The 16,561-nt window shown below is 42.6% G+C and overlaps 2 protein-coding genes across 4 annotated transcripts in view; both read left to right on the forward strand.

Annotated features, from left to right (window-relative positions):
- Positions 1–41: 41 nt before the first annotated feature.
- Positions 42–6,337, forward strand: LOC139560324 (leptin receptor gene-related protein). Its single transcript, XM_071376988.1, has 4 exons — positions 42–195; positions 2,512–2,587; positions 3,396–3,582; positions 4,274–6,337. Exons 1-4 carry the CDS (start codon positions 87–89, stop codon positions 4,388–4,390), a joined length of 489 nt encoding a protein of 162 aa, XP_071233089.1. The 5' UTR covers positions 42–86; the 3' UTR covers positions 4,391–6,337.
- Positions 6,338–9,620: 3,283 nt separating this feature from the next.
- Positions 9,621–16,561, forward strand: part of LOC139560487 (3',5'-cyclic-AMP phosphodiesterase 4B-like) — a 91,083-nt gene continuing 84,142 nt past the window's right edge. The window contains exon 1 of one of the 3 annotated variants that reach the window (XM_071377312.1): positions 9,621–10,086. The gene's annotated coding sequence lies outside the window, so the exon portion shown is untranslated. The remainder of the gene's footprint in view (positions 10,087–16,561) is intronic. The other 2 variants (XM_071377314.1, XM_071377315.1) reach the window with 2 other exon arrangements.

The following is a 16,561-nucleotide window of genomic DNA, read 5'->3' on the forward strand; positions in this document are numbered from 1 at the left end:
CAATAATACAATTGTGAAATACAGTGTAAATAGAAACGTAGACTAAACGTAGCGAAAACAAATGGCTCCTTTAAGAAAGTCAGCTGATGCAAATAAAAAGTTCGAAGGAGGAAATAGGAAGTCGTTTACGAACAAACCAAGCACAAAGAAGAGAAATTGACAATTTAAGACATAAGACAATGGCGGGTATTAAAGGTAAATTGATTGATACTTGCTCTACACAACTCTCTTGTTTCCATAAACGTGTTCTCCCCGCCACTGGCAAGCCAAGTGCAACATTGTATCGATTCCACGTATGCTACGAACACTTATTATGGGTCTTGGCTAGAAGGGATCTAGCTTTTGTCAAATTAACGTCAAAAGTAGATTTTGATTTTAGCGAACCTTTACCATTTTCATAACCGTAGCCCTATTTTCCTAACCTGCTACGTTAATTACCCTAACTTGCTACAGTAAAATCTGATGTTAATTTCTTAAAAATGTATTCGTTCTAGCCATGATCCTTGTTATGGTGTCACGTATAACTTTTGCTTTGTTGTGATACGTTGCCGTGGCGTACACTGTCACAATGACATGTTAGTTTGTTATCCAGTATTGAAATATAAAATAATTATACAATGTGCTTGTGTATTTCCCTACAATTAAGACTCAAGTACGATTTATTTGGCTACTTGAGAGTTCGCAACAAATGCAGGCTTGCTTCAAACGCACCGACACCATAATTACATCAATTTCCAATGAAACGCTGCGTTTTCCTTGCAGCATTGCCTACAGATACAGTTGTGGTGCATACGTTGATTTATCTAATGTATACGTAAAACTGTATGCGTTTAACGGCTTGACAGAAATGGTAGCAGAAGGTGAATGTTGAACTTTTATTGCATACATATCAAGATGATGCGTGCTATTTTGCGCAATGACGCTATCGGTGTGTTCGAAAAACGCCTCGATCACACCGACAGTGTTTACATTTTGGTACACCAGAAGTACATTTCATTTCCAATGGAACGTTGCGTTTGCCTTGCAGCATTGCGTTGCAGTGCGTTCTGTGTTTTGCATATGTTGGATTTATGCGTCAGGCTTAGAACACACCTACAGTGTGTTACGCAAAGTAGCACGCAACTTCATCAGGATATGTATCCAGCAAAAGTTCAACATTCACCTTCTCCTACCGTTTCTTTCAAGCCGTCTATGCATAGTTTGATTTTATTTAACCTTTATTTAACTAGGCAAGGCAGTCAAGAACAAATTCTTATTTACAATGACGGCCTAACCCGGACAACATTGGGCCAATTGTGCGCTGCCCTATGGTACTCCCAATCACGGCCGGTTGTGATACAGCCCGGAATCGAACCAGGGTCTGTAGTGACGCTGAGTGGAGTCACTTAGAAATTACTTGTTTTTGAAAGAAAAGCACTTTTTGTTTTTGTCCATTTAAAATAACATCACCAAATTGATCAGAAATACAGTGTAGACATTGTTAATGTTGTAAATGACTATTGTAGCTGGAAACGGAAGATTTTGAGGACTTGTGAGGTGTCGGTTTCTCAAACTAGACACTAATGTACTTGTCCTCTAGCTCAGTTGTACACCGGGACCTCCCACTCCTCTTTCTATTCTGGTTAGGGCCAGTTTGTGCTGTTCTGTGAAGGGAGTAGTACACAGCGTTGTACCAGATCCTCAATTTCTTGGCAATTTCTCGCATGGAATAGCCTTCATTTCTCAGAACAAGAATAGACTGACGAGTTTCAGAAGAAAGGTCTTTGTTTCTGGCCATTTTGAGCCTGTAATTGAACCTACAAATGCTGATGCTCCAGATACTCAACTAGTCTAAAGAAGGCCAGTTGTATTGCTTCTTTAATCAGAACAACAGTTTTCAGCTGTGCTAACATAAATGCAAAAGGGTTTTCTAATGATCAATTAGCCTTTTAAAATGATAAACTTGGATTAGCTAACACAACGTGCCATTGGAACACAGGAGTGATGGTTGCTGATAATGGGCCTCTACGTCTATGTAGATATTCCATTAAAAATCTGCCGTTTCCAGCTACAATGGTCATTTACAACGTTAACAATGTCAACACTGTATTTCTAATCAATTTGATGATATTTTAATGGACAAAATTAGCTTTTCTTTAAAAAAAAAAAAGGACATTTCTAAGTGACCCCAAACTTTTGAACGGTAGTGTGTATTCACGGGCAGTGAAGGCAATCCACACTGCAAACGGTCGACCAGCTCTCTCTTGAGAAAATAAAATGTAACTTAATTGTGTAAATTCCATTTATCCTTTTATTCACGTTCATGATGGCAGAACCTTATTATTAGTTGCATAATACATTATAAGTTGCATGCTACCTTTTCTTATATTTGAGTATTTATTTGGATGGGACATTTGGCTGCTTAGAGTGAGTAGACTACTGAGTAGGATCCATCTTTGCTGGATAGCCAGTAAGAACCCTGTCTGTAAAAGTGACAACTGCCTCACCATCTCTGTTTCTGTCGTCCTATAGCGCTGGTTGGCTTGTCCTTCGGTGGAGCTATTGGCTTGACTTTCCTGCTGTTGGGCTGTGCACTGGAGCAGTATGGGTATGTATTTACCCCCTTACCTCTGAAATCTGTGAAGACACTTGTTAAATGGGACCACATATGGAAGTTAGCGGTGTAGCTAACTCTGGTGCAATGCGTCATGATTTTCTCCAAGGTGGTTAACCATACCGGAGCAGTGGTTATGTAACGGATGTGAAATGGCTAGCTAGTTAGCGGGTACGCGCTAGTAGCATTTCAATCAGTTACGTCACTTGCTCTGAAACCAATATGTAGTGTTGCCCCTTGCTCTGCAAGGCCCGCGGCTTTTGTGGAGCGATGGATAACGACGCTTCGTGGGCGACTGTTGTTGATGTGTGCAGAGGGTCCCTGGTTCGCGCCCGTGTCGGGGCGAGGGGACGGTTTAAAGTTATACTGTTACATTGGTGCCGTGACCCGGATCACTGGTTGCTGCGGAAAAGGAGGAGGTTGAAAGGGGGGTGAGTGTAACGGATGTGAAATGGCTAGCTAGTTAGCGGGTACGCGCTAGTAGCATTTCAATCAGTTACGTCACTTGCTCTGAAACCAATATGTAGTGTTGCCCCTTGCTCTGCAAGGGCCGCGGCTTTTGTGGAGCGATGGATAACGACGCTTCGTGGGCGACTGTTGTTGATGTGTGCAGAGGGTCCCTGGTTCGCGCCCGTGTCGGGGCGAGGGGACGGTTTAAAGTTATACTGTTACAGTTAGTGTGTTTCCATATGGGCTGGGTGACCCAGGTTCAAAACCGGGGTGTCATGTTCTGCATCTCTGATAATTAAATGAATATGAACACAACTGATTTGAACCGGTTTTCTTTTCATTGTTTTCACAGGGTGTACTGGCCTCTCTTCGTCCTCATCTTCTACATACTGTCTCCTATCCCCACCTTCATATCCAGAAGGCTCAGTGATGACAGTGACGCCGCCAGCAACGCATGCAGAGAGCTGGCATGCTTCTTCACTACGGGCATTGTGGTGTCTGCGTTCGGGCTTCCCATCATACTGGCCCGGGTTGCATTAGTGAGTCCTGCCTGATATTTTCTATGGCCAATTAGTGTCAATTTAGTTGCTTTATGCCATTTATAAGCTGATTTAGGGTCAATTTAAGTGTTGATGCTCATAATGGTCATAATGACTTGGGTAGGTAAAGCTGATCCTAGAATTAATGTAGTTGTGAATGATAGATGCTGGTACGAGTCCTGATGATACCCAATAATAGCTCAGGTAACTGAACGTTGCTCCCGAGTGGCGTAGCGGTCTAAGCCACTGCTAGAGGCGTCACTACACAACCTGGAATCAAACCAGGGTATCACAACCGGCTGTGATTGGGAGTCCCATAGGGCCATGCACAATTGGCCCAGCGTCGTCCGGGTTTGGCCGGGGTAGGCTGTCATTGTAAATAAGAATTTGTTCTTAACTGACTTGCCAAGTTAAATAAAGTTTAAATAAAGGTAAAATACTAGACCTATATTACTTGTTAGCAGAGCTGTAGTTAACATCTAATAAATCAAATTGATAAGACACAGTCACTGGTTGTGCTCTATTTAGGTTTTGTTCATAACGTCACGCAACAGAAACACTTTTCAAAATGTTGCACTGGGAGGGAAGAAGGAAGGGAAAAAAGGCAATTTTGTCATTGGACAGGTCCAGGTAGGTTCTCCCTGTTTTATTCCGTCTGGTGCCTAATGAACATGGCCCTGTTCTCTTACAGATCCAGTGGGGGGCCTGTGGCCTGGTGATGGCCGGCAACGCTGTCATCTTCCTCACCATCCTGGGCTTCTTCCTGGTGTTCGGCGGGGGAGACGACTTCAGCTGGGAGCAGTGGTAGACCGTCTGTGGATCTCTGGCACAATCCCAAATGGACCCCCTAGACCCTATGGACTTGTGGAGATTTGACAGGTGCAACCAATATGGTAGTAGCTTCACCTTGCCCTCTGATAGGCTAGGTGGAAGTTTCACCATATTGTTTAAACCAATCAAATCTACTCTGATCTCTAAAAGTGCATAGGGTCTAGGGATCGATTGGGAGACAGAGGGAGTCAGTCTTTCCTGTTAACAGCAAGTTTACAGTGGTGGACGACAGATATGATAAACCCAAAAGCTACTATGGCCTAACGTCGCTACTAACTGACGTTTTAAGAAGCTGATGCTGACTATTTAATGTCCTATGAGAAAGGGATTGGTTAGTGAGGAGAGGGTGGCACTGAACAGTGTGTCTGGGATGTTAATGGACAGTGACACTGCGATGTCTGTCCTTTTTTTTATAGTATTCGCTCCATTATTCCCTTCAACCTTTTTTGCCTTTTCTGTCCCCTATGCTGAGGGAGAGTCATTGAAAACCAGTGTCCCGTCCAGAAACCCCCCCTAGGAACCTGTTGATCTCAGTGAGAAGACTGGATAGGTGTAAGCATATGGTGAAATATCACCAAGGGGAAACGTTCTTTTAACATCTACACAAGTGTCTAGGGCTAGAGTGGTTGTTTCTGGACAAGGCCCACCTCTCTACAGTCATATCTATAAAGCCAGAGGCTAGTTTAAGGATAGTAATAACTTGTACATGTGTTATGAAGGATACTGTTGAATGATTTTTGTTGTAATCACCACTACACCGTCTATTTCTAATTAATTTAGGGAGTATTCTGTTTGTGAAAATATCTTATTTTAAGCGTAAGCATTTCAAATGATCAACTAATTTTTTCAGTTGATTACGTGTGTACCTTTTTTTTGGTTTGTATGTATCTATTTCATATGCTCACTTTGGGTATGACTACATAACCAGGTCAAGGTTTCTGTCTAGTTTTCAACATGTTGCCCTTCTGCAAATATTTCCACCAATACCAAAGGCCATTTTAAGAAAATAAGGTATACATGATTCCTTCCCCCCCCCACTAAGGTTTCTGATGTGTCTATGATTATGAAACACACAGTTCATATTAATTATGAAAACTACATTGTTATGCCATTATAAGCTGGTTGTCTTCACTGAGGACAGAAGCTAACATAAGGGTTTGTGAATCATTGTCTACATTTGTACGGGAATGTTGATTTCACACATGGAATGTAAACACTATATATTTTGCGGTTTTTAGACCAGATCTGTTTGTGTTCAAATTAAGTGCCTAAGTTTCTATTCACCAACAAACACTAAACACATTGACAAGTGCCTGTTAAATATCTATTTTTTACTAATTCAAAAACGTTTTTATATAACTTATAAAAGCCAATTTTTACATTCTGTACTGGTAAAGCTTGAGAACCTATATATATATAGTACAGTATAGAATGATGTATTGCAATTAGTGACCAAATGTAACCAGACTACTTTATACTTAGCTATAGCAACATGCAATCACTAAGTATAAAGTAGGCCTACTTCCAATCAATGTCTTATTTTCACTGAAGGGTCAATTGAAGAGTGTTTCAGGGAGAGTGGCCATATGCAACAACAACAACCAAAATAATAGACGTTTCCAATTCACTCGTACGTATAAATGATACACTTGTGCGTGTGTAATAGGACAAATATAAGCACCCACCAAAGAAAAACATATTGAACATTGCTACATGATCTTATCTCATGAATATAAACATAGCTCATAAAACAATCGTTCATTATGACGCCTTTGTGTTGCACATGTACTGGTCAACTCGAAATGTAACATCACTTTCAAAACACTAGAGGGCACCAGAGAGAACTGTTTTTTAAACTATGACAAAAAAAAACCTATACACAGTCTTGTTTTCTAACATTAATTAAAACACTATTGAAATAAAATATTTCTTGTTTTCTTTTTTAATATGTAAATATTTCAATGGCCATCTTTTGAGTCCAATGTTTTTGCAGTTTTACATCACAAAGGGGTTGGAATGGAGAGAGAGCATTGGGACAGAAAGCCAGAACACAAGTGCAGGTTGCTGGCACAGTCACACAGGAGACTTGGTAAGTAAAGAGATATCCATTTTAGGAAACCTTATTACTGAATCAGATATACTTAGACTTATTAATAATGGTACAGTTGTAAGTTTCTTCTGAGATTGTTGTACTGTATGCAACATTTAACAAATAGAGTGATATGCTATATTCACTTGGACACTTTTTTGTTGTTGTAGTCAACCACAAAAATAGTTTCTATACAGAATCATTGTATCTGTATACCATGGCCATTCCCTGAGTATTATTAATGGATGGAGCATTTTAGTAGACACCAGGATTTACACAGCAGAGATACAAAAAGAGAGACAGACAGAGGGAGGATGTCAATTGGAGGCTGACCCTAAATTCAGATGATAGGCCTAAACATTGTTTTTCTTTAGTATGAGACATCACAAATAGACTTAACCTTTCAATCAAATCCATTTTTTTGTTGTCATGTACACAGTTTTACAGCAGGTATAAAAGGTGCATTGCAGTGCTTGAACACTAGGATATACAGAACAGATCATGAACAATAGGATACACAGAATAGATCATGAACAATAGGATATACAGAACAGATCATGAACAATAGGATATACGGAATAGATTGTGGATGGATATACAGAATAGATCATGAATGTGCCATGTCAAGTATGACTATTTATTTACAAATATAAAGTGGGTATTGTCTTGGTCGTGCAGTATATAATAGAATGGCACTGTGGAGAGAGAGAGAGTATGTGCATGTTTGTTTATGGATGGCTGTGTGTGCCTGTATGTAGGGGTTAGATGTGTGGAGAGTCTGCAACTAGGTTCTAAGGTGCAGCTAGGCTCTAAGGAGCAGCTAGGTTCTAAGGGGCAGCTAGGTTCTAAGGTGCAGCTAGGTTCTAAGGGGCAGCTAGGTTCTAAGGGGCAGCTAGGTTCTAAGGGGCAGCTAGGTTCTAAGGGGCAGCTAGGTTCTAAGGTGCAGCTAGGTTCTAAGGTGCAGCTAGGTTCTAAGGTGCAGCTAGCTTCTAAGGTGCAGCTAGCTTCTAAGGTGCAGCTAGGTTCTAAGGTGCAGCTAGGTTCTAAGGTGCAGCTAGGTTCTAAGGTGCAGCTAGGTTCTAAGGTGCAGCTAGCTTCTAAGGTGCAGCTAGCTTCTAAGGTGCAGCTAGGTTCTAAGGTGCAGCTAGGTTCTAAGGTGCAGCTAGGTTCTAAGGTGCAGCTAGCTTCTAAGGTGCAGCTAGGTTCTAAGGTGCAGCTAGGTTCTAAGGTGCAGCTAGCTTCTAAGGTGCAGCTAGGCTCTAAGGTGCAGCTAGGTTCTAAGGTGCAGCTAGGTTCTAAGGTGCAGCTAGGTTCTAAGGTGCAGCTAGGTTCTAAGGTGCAGCTAGGTTCTAAGGTGCATGTCTGCGCAGGGAGACAGCTAGAGTTAGCTGTTCAGCAGTCTGATGGCCTGGCGGTAGAAGCTGTCTCGGAGCCTGTTGGTCCGAGACCCGATGCTCCAATACCGCTTGGCAGATGGTAACAGCGAAAAGTCTGTTGCTCGAGTGACTGGAGTCCTTTATGATCTTCCTCAAACACACAGATGTCCTGGAGGCACAATTCAACGTATTTACATAACGAATTCAATGCCAATTCAATTCACGAACGAAGTAAAAGAAACATGAGTTTAATGTTTAATTTTTTATTTAATTAGATAGAAATCAATGGCTGTTTTATTTCAGGCTGTCTTTGTGTTGCCACTTTGTGTTTAGCAAAGTTTAAGAAGACAAAAGGAGATTTAATGATACACATCTGTCACTGTGCTTTGGGTTTATCAGAATTGGCATGTCATTGATTATAGGATGCATTGGGCTGTGAATGGGAGTGTGATGACGCAGGATCGAGGGATTGTATTATCAGACAGACATGTCCTTATTTGGTTGGGAAACATTGATGTGGTGTGGAACTTGACTGGTGGCTGTGTTCACGATATCCATTTTGTTCTGTCAGAGAGAGAGAGAGAAAGAGGAGACTCTGTAGGAGAGAAAGAGAGAGAATGTGTGTGTGAGAGAGAAGTAGTAGAGAAACTGTATAAGAGAGTGTTTGTGTGAAACTGTGTGTGTGAAAGAGATGAAGGTGCAGTTGGATGAATGATGTAAGGCATCATGATGGAGTTCACCAGGTTCAACTAAAGCAATATACTGTTGAGACTCAGAGGTACTAACCCCATCTGGCCTTGAAGCTGGGAATACCTCCATGAGGGCTTTGGTCAAAAGCAGTGCACCACTGTATGTTGGGGAATACGATGCCGTTTGGGATGGAGCAATTCAAAGCTGCAAGGCCAGATGGGGTTTGTATACGTCAAGCATAAACTTCAGTAACTTGTTTTAGTTGACCCTGGGCCCATAGGATTCTGGCCATAAGGCTTTTCAGACTTGACCAGCCTCTGAGGCAGATATCGATGACACAATGATATACTGTGTGTGTGAGCGTACATGTTTGCGTGTGTGTGTGTGTGTGTGTGTGTGTGTGTGTGTGTGTGTGTGTGTGTGTGTGTGTGTGTGTGTGTGTGTGTGTGTCTCTCGTGCGTGCCTGTACATATGTGATTAACGGGTACTATATAGGTCAGGGTATAGGTATAGGTAGGACGACGGTAGGATGAAAAAGAAGGGGCCCTGGAATGACCATCCATCATTGGCACCTGGGACAACTGTTGCCTGGCAACAGCCTAGAAACGGATCAAAACTGTTTGGACTGGCCCCTCTAGCCTTGAACATAATAACTCCTCAAAAAGGTATAAACAGATGGTTATAGCCAGTGCTCACAGTTACCATGCAGGTGCCCGTCTTTGGAGTAGGGTGAAGTTGCCCCTAGACACTGATCTTGGGTCAGTTTTGTATTTCCCCAACTAATGGTTAAGGTTAGGATTTGGAGCAGGGGAAGCTGATCCTAGATCTGCATCTGGGGGGAAAATTCACCCCCGTAGCGCTCACAGCTGGCTGCCCAACAGTTACAATGGAGGTGCATGTCTTTAGAGTTGGCAGGATATCCTGGCCAGTGGCCGCTGCTGGATCCAAAAACTCAGCAATCTAGATGAGATATGCAGGGAAAGTTAGGAGACTGGGGGGCCCTGCTATGTGGGATGGCTTATGCAGTATAATGACTGCAGGATATTTTTAATAGACTGGCTGGATGGCAGCTGGATTGGCAGAGACAGCCTATCAGATTCATGAATGTTGATGTCAGTTTGGTGTGATTTCTTCTGTAGGCTGGCCAGCATCAACACTAAAAGAGGGAGGGAGAGAGCGACGCTTGTCAACAAGAACAGAAAGAGCGAGTGGGGAAGCACGGGCAACGGCCAGAGAGAGCGAGTGGGGAAGCACGGGCAACGGCCAGAGAGAGCGAGTGGGGAAGCACGGGCAACGGCCAGAGAGAGCGAGTGGGATTCAGGGGTGTGTTTCTTCTGTAGTGTGCATCAAAGCTAAAATAGGTCCTGCGAGAGAGAGACCAAAATCCACCGCGAATAGAGAGAAGCACGCGACGGAGCACATAGGATAGTGCGCTGAAGTCAAGAAGGTTAACAGAGACCGTATGTTCATACTTCATAATTACACTTAAGTAATCTTATAAAGTGGACTACTCTCCGGGTAAGGCGTCTTCTACTTTGTTTTTGTGTGTCTGGGGGGTCGCTCAGTTAGTAGTAGGCTACCGCCTTTTGTTCGAGGGGCTGAGGATGATTTTAACATATCATAGACGTAGCTGTACGTAGGCCTGGCTACCTTATCTAATAATATATATTCTAAACCATTAAAGCACCCATGTTGTCCCTTTCAAGTCCAGAAACCTATAGCTGTCGTCCATGCACCTCACGTTGTTAGTTTTTCCACGTAGATGTTGCCCGGTGCTAACAAATGTCATCTTGCATTCGACTATTACCAAGGTGTGCCAAATTAGAAGTTGCTACAGTGTAGCCTAGGTATGCTAACATCTCAAATAGCTAGTTTGAGGACTGCTTTCTGTTCGACTCATCCCATAATCTTGTGTAGGTTACTAGGTTGTCTGTTTTGCATAACTCTTTCACATAAAACAGCGTAAATCTGTGCCATTCACCGAGTATGCTACCATTAGGTTAAACTAATGAGAGGAGCCAAGTTTATTGAAGGGTAAAAGTAACTAAAGGAAAAACAAACCGAGTCTTTATAGGGCGTTGGGCCACCACGAGCCAGAACCGCTTCAACGCACCTTGGCATAGGTTCCACTGGAACTCTATTGGAGGGATGCGACACCATATTTCCACAAGAAAGTCCATCATTTGGTGTTTTGTTGATGGTGGAAAGTGTTCAATTGGGTTGAGCTCTGGTGACTGAGACGGCCATATGTTTTTCATGCGCATCAAACCAGTCAATGCCCTGAGGCGGCAGTCATACTATGTGGGCATAGCCATGATAGCCAAAATAATGGTCTACCTAGCCAGCATTTTTATACATAGCCATGGTGCCTCATTATCTCAGGAAACACACCTGTGTGGAAGCACCTGCTTTCAATATACTTTGCATCCCTCATTAAGGCAGTTACCCTAAAGTGACGTAGAAGGGTGTATCTCTAACACACACAAGGTCAAATCCAATTTTATACTTCATAAACTACAGGTGTGGACTAACAGGGAAATGCTTACCTAAGGCCCTGCCCAACAACGCAGAGAGAAAGAAAATAGAGAAATAATAGAAAAGTAAAACACATAATAATGAAAGTAACAATAGATACACAATGAGTAATGATAACTTGACTATATACAAGAGGTACCAGTACCAAGTTGATGTGCAGGGCTACGAGGTAGATATGTACATATAACTAGGATTAATGTGACAGAAAATTAACTAGCAGCAGCAGCGTATTTGATGAGTCTCAAAATGTAGTGCAAACAGGGTCAATGTAGATAGTTAAATAGTTAACCAAATAGCTACCCGGACTAACTCTTTAGCAGTATTATGGCTTAGGGGTAGAAGCTGTTCAGGGTCCTGTTGATACCAGACTTGGTGCATCAGTACAGCTTGCCGTGCGGTAGCAGAGAGTACAGTCTTATGACTTGGGTGTCTAAAGACACCGCCTGGTATAGATGTCCTGGATGGCAGGGAGCTCGGCCCAAGTGATGTACTGGTCCGCACACACTACCCTCTAGCCGCACGGGTGGGCAATTCCAGTCCTTGGCGGCCTGATTGGTGTCACAGTTTTGCCCCAGCTCCAGCTAACACATCGGACTCCAATGATCACCTGACTCATGATCTTCAGTTTAGAATGCAATTTGATTAATCAGCTGTCTTTTCTAGGGATGGAGAAAAAGTGTGACACCAATCAGGCCCCCGAGGACTGGAGTTGCCCACCCCTGTGTCTAGAGCCCTGCGTCAGCTGCTAAGCAGGTGCCATACCAAGCGGTGATGCAGCCAGTCAAGATGCTCTCAATGGTGCAGCTGTTGAACTTTTTAAGGATCTGAGGGCTCTTTTCAGCCTCCTGAGTGAGAAAAGGTGTTGTCGTGTCCTCTTCACGACTGTGTTGGTATGTTTGGAACATGACAGATCCTTAGTGATGTGGACACTGAGGAACTTGAAGATCTCGACCCGCTCCTCCAGCTCCGTCAATGTGAATAGGGAGAAGAAGACTCAAGGCTGTAATCGCTGCCATAGGTGCTTCAACAAAGTACTGAGTAAATGGTCTGAATACTTATGTAAATGTGATATTGAAGTAATTCATTTTTTAAAATAAATTTGCAAACATTTTGAAAAACCATTTTTTCCCCTGTCATTAAGGGGTATTGTGTGTAGATTCAGTATTTGTATTATAAAAATAAAAAATCTATTTTAGAATAAGGCTGTAACGTAACAAAATGTGGATCAAGTCAAGGTGTCTGAATACTTTCCGAATGCACTGTACCCATGAGTTTACCATTCAAATTGCTAGGGTTAGAGGTGTCCAACTTCCAAGCCCATTCTATTCATACGTGTGCTACTGCAGAACTCGTTTGCTTGTTTCAGAAAGGAGCAACAAAGTTTCATCACTTTGTTATAGAGTCCATGTTTCGGCTTAGGGCCCCAAAAAGGCTAGAGCCCTGGTCTTCATCCATAACCGTCAGTTATAAGGTCATTGTCCCAGCCCTAAATCAGGAGAGTGAAAATTAAATCCCAGATCCCCACTCCGTCTCAGGCTGGTCTCTGATATGAAATATCAAGTCTGTGGCTGCTGGAGCTGAAGCACCATAGTGTGCGGTGCCTTTTGACGAATCAAAATATATGCACAGAGGGAATATGCTCTTTGCCTAAAGGCCATCTATGGTACAGTTGAAGTCGGAAGTTTACATACACTTAGGTTGGTGTCGCTAAAACTCGTTTTTCAACCACTCCACACATTTCTTGTTAATAAACTATAGTTTTGGCAAGTCGGTAAGGACATCTACTTTGTGCATGACACAAGTAATTTTTCCAACAATTGTTTTTACAGACAGATTATTTGACTTATAATTCACTGTATCACAATTCCAGTGGGTCAGAAGTTGACTGTGCCTTTAAACAGCTTGGAAAATTCCAGAAAATGATGTCATAGCTTTAGAATGATTTATTTCTGATAGGCTAATTGACATCATTTGAGTCAATTGGAGGTGTACCTGTGGATGTGGATGTATTTCAAGGCCTACCTTCAAACTCAGTGCCTCTTTGCTTGACATCATGGGAAAATCTAAAGAAATCAGCCAAGACCACAGAAAAAAATTGTAGACCTCCACAAGTCTTGTTCATCCTTGGGAGCAATTTCCAATCACCTGAAGGTACCACGTTCATCTGTACAAACAATAGTACGCAAGTATAAACACCATGGGACCACGCAGCCGTCATACCGCTCAGGAAGGAGACGCGATCTGTCTCCTAGAGATGAACGTACTTTGGTGTGAAAAGTGCAAATCAATCCCAGAACAACAGCAAAGGACCTTGTGAAGATGCTGGAGGAAACCGGTACAAAAGTATCTATATCCACAGTAAAACGAGTCATATCGACATAACCTGAAAGGCCGCTCAGCAAGGAAGAAGCCACTTTTCCAAAACCGCCATAAAAAATCCAGACTACGGTTTGCAACTGCACATGGGGACAAAGATTGTACTTTTTGGAGAATTGTTCTCTGGTCTGATGAAACAAAAATAGAACTGTTTGGCCTTAATGACCATCGTTATGTTTGGAGGAAAAAGGGGGATGCTTGCAAGCCGAAGAACACCATCCCAACCGTGAAGCACGGGGTGGCAGCATCATGTTGTGGGGGTGCTTTGCTGCAGGAGGGACTGGTGCACTTCATAAAATAGATGGCATCATGAGGCAGGAAAATGATGTGGCTATATTGAAGCAACATCTCAAGACAGCAGTCAGGAAGTTAAAGCTTGGTCGCAAATGGGTCTTCCAAATGGACAATGACCCCATGCATACTTCCAAAGTTGCGGCAAAATGGCTTAAGGACAACAAAGTCAAGGTATCGTAGTGGCCATCACAAAGCCCTGACCTCAATTATATAGAACATTTGCGTGTAGAACTGAGAAGCATGTGCGAGCAAGGAGGCCTACAAACCTGACTCAGTTACACCAGCTCTGTCAGGAGGAATGGGCCAAAATTCACCCAATTTATTGTGGGAAGCTTGTGGAAGGCTACCAGAAATGTTTGACCCAAGTTCAACAATTTAAAGGCAATGCTACCAAATACTAATTGAGTGTATGTAAACTTCTGACCCACTGGGAATGTGATGAAAGAAATGAAAGCTGAAATAAATCATTCTCTCTACCATTATTCTGACATTTCACATTCTTAAAATAAAGTGATGATCCTAACTGACCTAAGACAGGGATTTTTTACTCGGATTAAATGTCAGAAATTGTGAAAAACTGAGTTTTTAAATGTATTTGGCTAAGGTAAACTTCCGACTTCAACTGTAAATTTGATTCACATATGGATTCACATAGCTGAAGCTTTGACAGATGCCGGGTAGGTCGGCCAAAGCTGCACTTTGAATTATGTTCCCATCTGCAGACATTTTGAGGTGCCGTGGACCTGATTTCAGTACATGTCATCTATTGAAATTCACATAGGACTTGCTCCATCCCTGGTCTCCCGGTTGACAGTTCCTCCGTTATCCTTCTCTGTCTGTCACTGTGACTCAGGAGGGATTTTAATCCGTAGGGCAACACAGTCCACAGCCATTGAATTGAGGTCATTGACTAAATTCTTACACCGTCAGTATATTAAATCAGTGATACCTCAATGGAGTTTTAATGGGTTGCCCTCAATATGATAGATCAAAATGTGTGTTAGGCAGTGACAGACTTAGTTACCATGCTGATTTTATTGTGCTTATTCAGCTCTCCTATCAGACGATAACTCACCAAGATCATAAATGTGTTCGCGCAATTAGATTTTCCTGCGACGGGTGGCCGGGTCACTTAGCTACAGCGCTCTGCGTTAGCGCACTAAAAGCCTGTGATGAATTAGTCCCTACCGTAACTACTGTTCTCCAGTTGTTGGAGAAGTTTAATGTCCAATTGTCTTAGAGACAAGTGCTCTACAAAAGGGGGCAGTTGGTGGCCTAGTGGGAGAGGCGAGCCAGCCAGCACCCGGAGGGTTTCCTGTTCAAAATACCGGTCCGATGGGAAAAATCTGTCTGGAACTGAGCTGGCAACTGAAAGCTGGTATCAAATGCTCGATGCCATTGTGCCCTTGAGCAAGGCACTTAACCCATCACAACACAGATGCCCGTATGGCAGCACCTCTCCTTCTCTTTTTGTGTGTGCTGGAGGGGTTGGATCAAAAGCCAAAGTCAGATTTCAGTTGGACCTTGTGTGTAATTGATCAATAAAGTGACCTTGATCGTATACATTTTTGTGCACATAAAAGCTTTCTCCAGCCTTATGTCAAAGAGGACAGGTAGTAAGCACATGCTTTATGTAGTTTCTGGGTGTGGGTACTCAATGGGTCTACTGCAAAAAATGAATCCAAAAAGATCCCAAAACTGGCATACTACATGTCCTAAAAATATATATATATATTGTCATTGGGAATGTGGAATCATGCCAATCCTATTGGCTTGCTTTGGGACTCATTTGGAGGAGACAAGTGTCAGTCATTCCAGATCTCTGTAGATGTACAATGGCAACTCAGTTTGAGTGTTTGACCATTTTAGTACTCATCGTTCAAAGACCATTACATTTTACTAAGGATGTAAATTACAATGTTATTGTCATGGAACATTTGGTTCCAACATGGCCAAAACTAGTTAACAACCCAGTATATCTCTGGCAGTACCCTGGGGGAGTCTGTCTTGTCCAGGCTGTGCCATATACAGTAGCCCAGCATTATCTCATCTCACAGCTGCTACACACTGCTGTCTCTCTTTCCCTCTCTGTCTTTGTGTCTCTCTCTCTCGCTGTCTGTTGCTCTCTGTCTTTGTGTCTCTCTCTCTCGCTGTCTGTTGCTCTCTGTCTTTGTGTCTCTCTCTCTCGCTGTCTGTCGCTCTCTGTCTTTGTGTCTCTCTCGCTGTCTGTCGCTCTCTGTCTTTGTGTCTCTCTCTCGCTGTCTGTCGCTCTCTCTCTTTCTGTCTCTCTCTGTGTCTGTCTGTCTGTCTGTCTTGGTGTGCCATCTGTCAGTGGCCTACATCTCCATGCTCTCTCTTTCCATCAAGCATGGCTAATTCTGTCTCTGTTTGAAGAAACAAACTGCTGTCCCTGTCTTTGTCTGTGTGTTGTCTTGTTAACATGTAGATAAGCATTTTCGAGACACTTGGAAACACTTATTGATGTCTATAACAGGCCAAACATTGAAGACCAGTCAACTGTCTTGGGATTTGTGGTCACAATGTTTTAAGTGGCCTACAAAGGTCATGTGCTATGACTTTTGGCTTTGAGCCTTTGTGATATGCATTGCAGTCAGTGCCGATCTTCTGAAATAGATTAGGCCTAGAGAGGATAATTCAATGTACAGTAATTGATCCATGATCAATAAAAAAAAAACGTCATCAATCAAGAAAGTAAATTGGGATAACATGTTCAATTCATGATCTGGAGGCAGTTGACATTGGCATTGATAGGCTGAGATGATCAGAT

Source organism: Salvelinus alpinus, chromosome 30 (assembly GCF_045679555.1).
Source record: "Salvelinus alpinus chromosome 30, SLU_Salpinus.1, whole genome shotgun sequence".
NCBI lineage: Eukaryota > Metazoa > Chordata > Actinopteri > Salmoniformes > Salmonidae > Salvelinus > Salvelinus alpinus.

What these genes read in the sequence shown, in the direction of transcription:
- LOC139560324 (XM_071376988.1), top strand. Translation starts at nt 87, where the DNA reads ATGCAAATAAAAAGTTCGAAGGAGGAAATAGGAAGTCGTTTACGAACA. An exon ending in TGTGCACTGGAGCAGTATGG is followed by an intron (nt 2,588 to 3,395) that starts GTATGTATTTAC and finishes TTGTTTTCACAG; the next exon opens with GGTGTACTGGCCTCTCTTCG. An exon ending in TACTGGCCCGGGTTGCATTA is followed by an intron (nt 3,583 to 4,273) that starts GTGAGTCCTGCC and finishes GTTCTCTTACAG; the next exon opens with ATCCAGTGGGGGGCCTGTGG.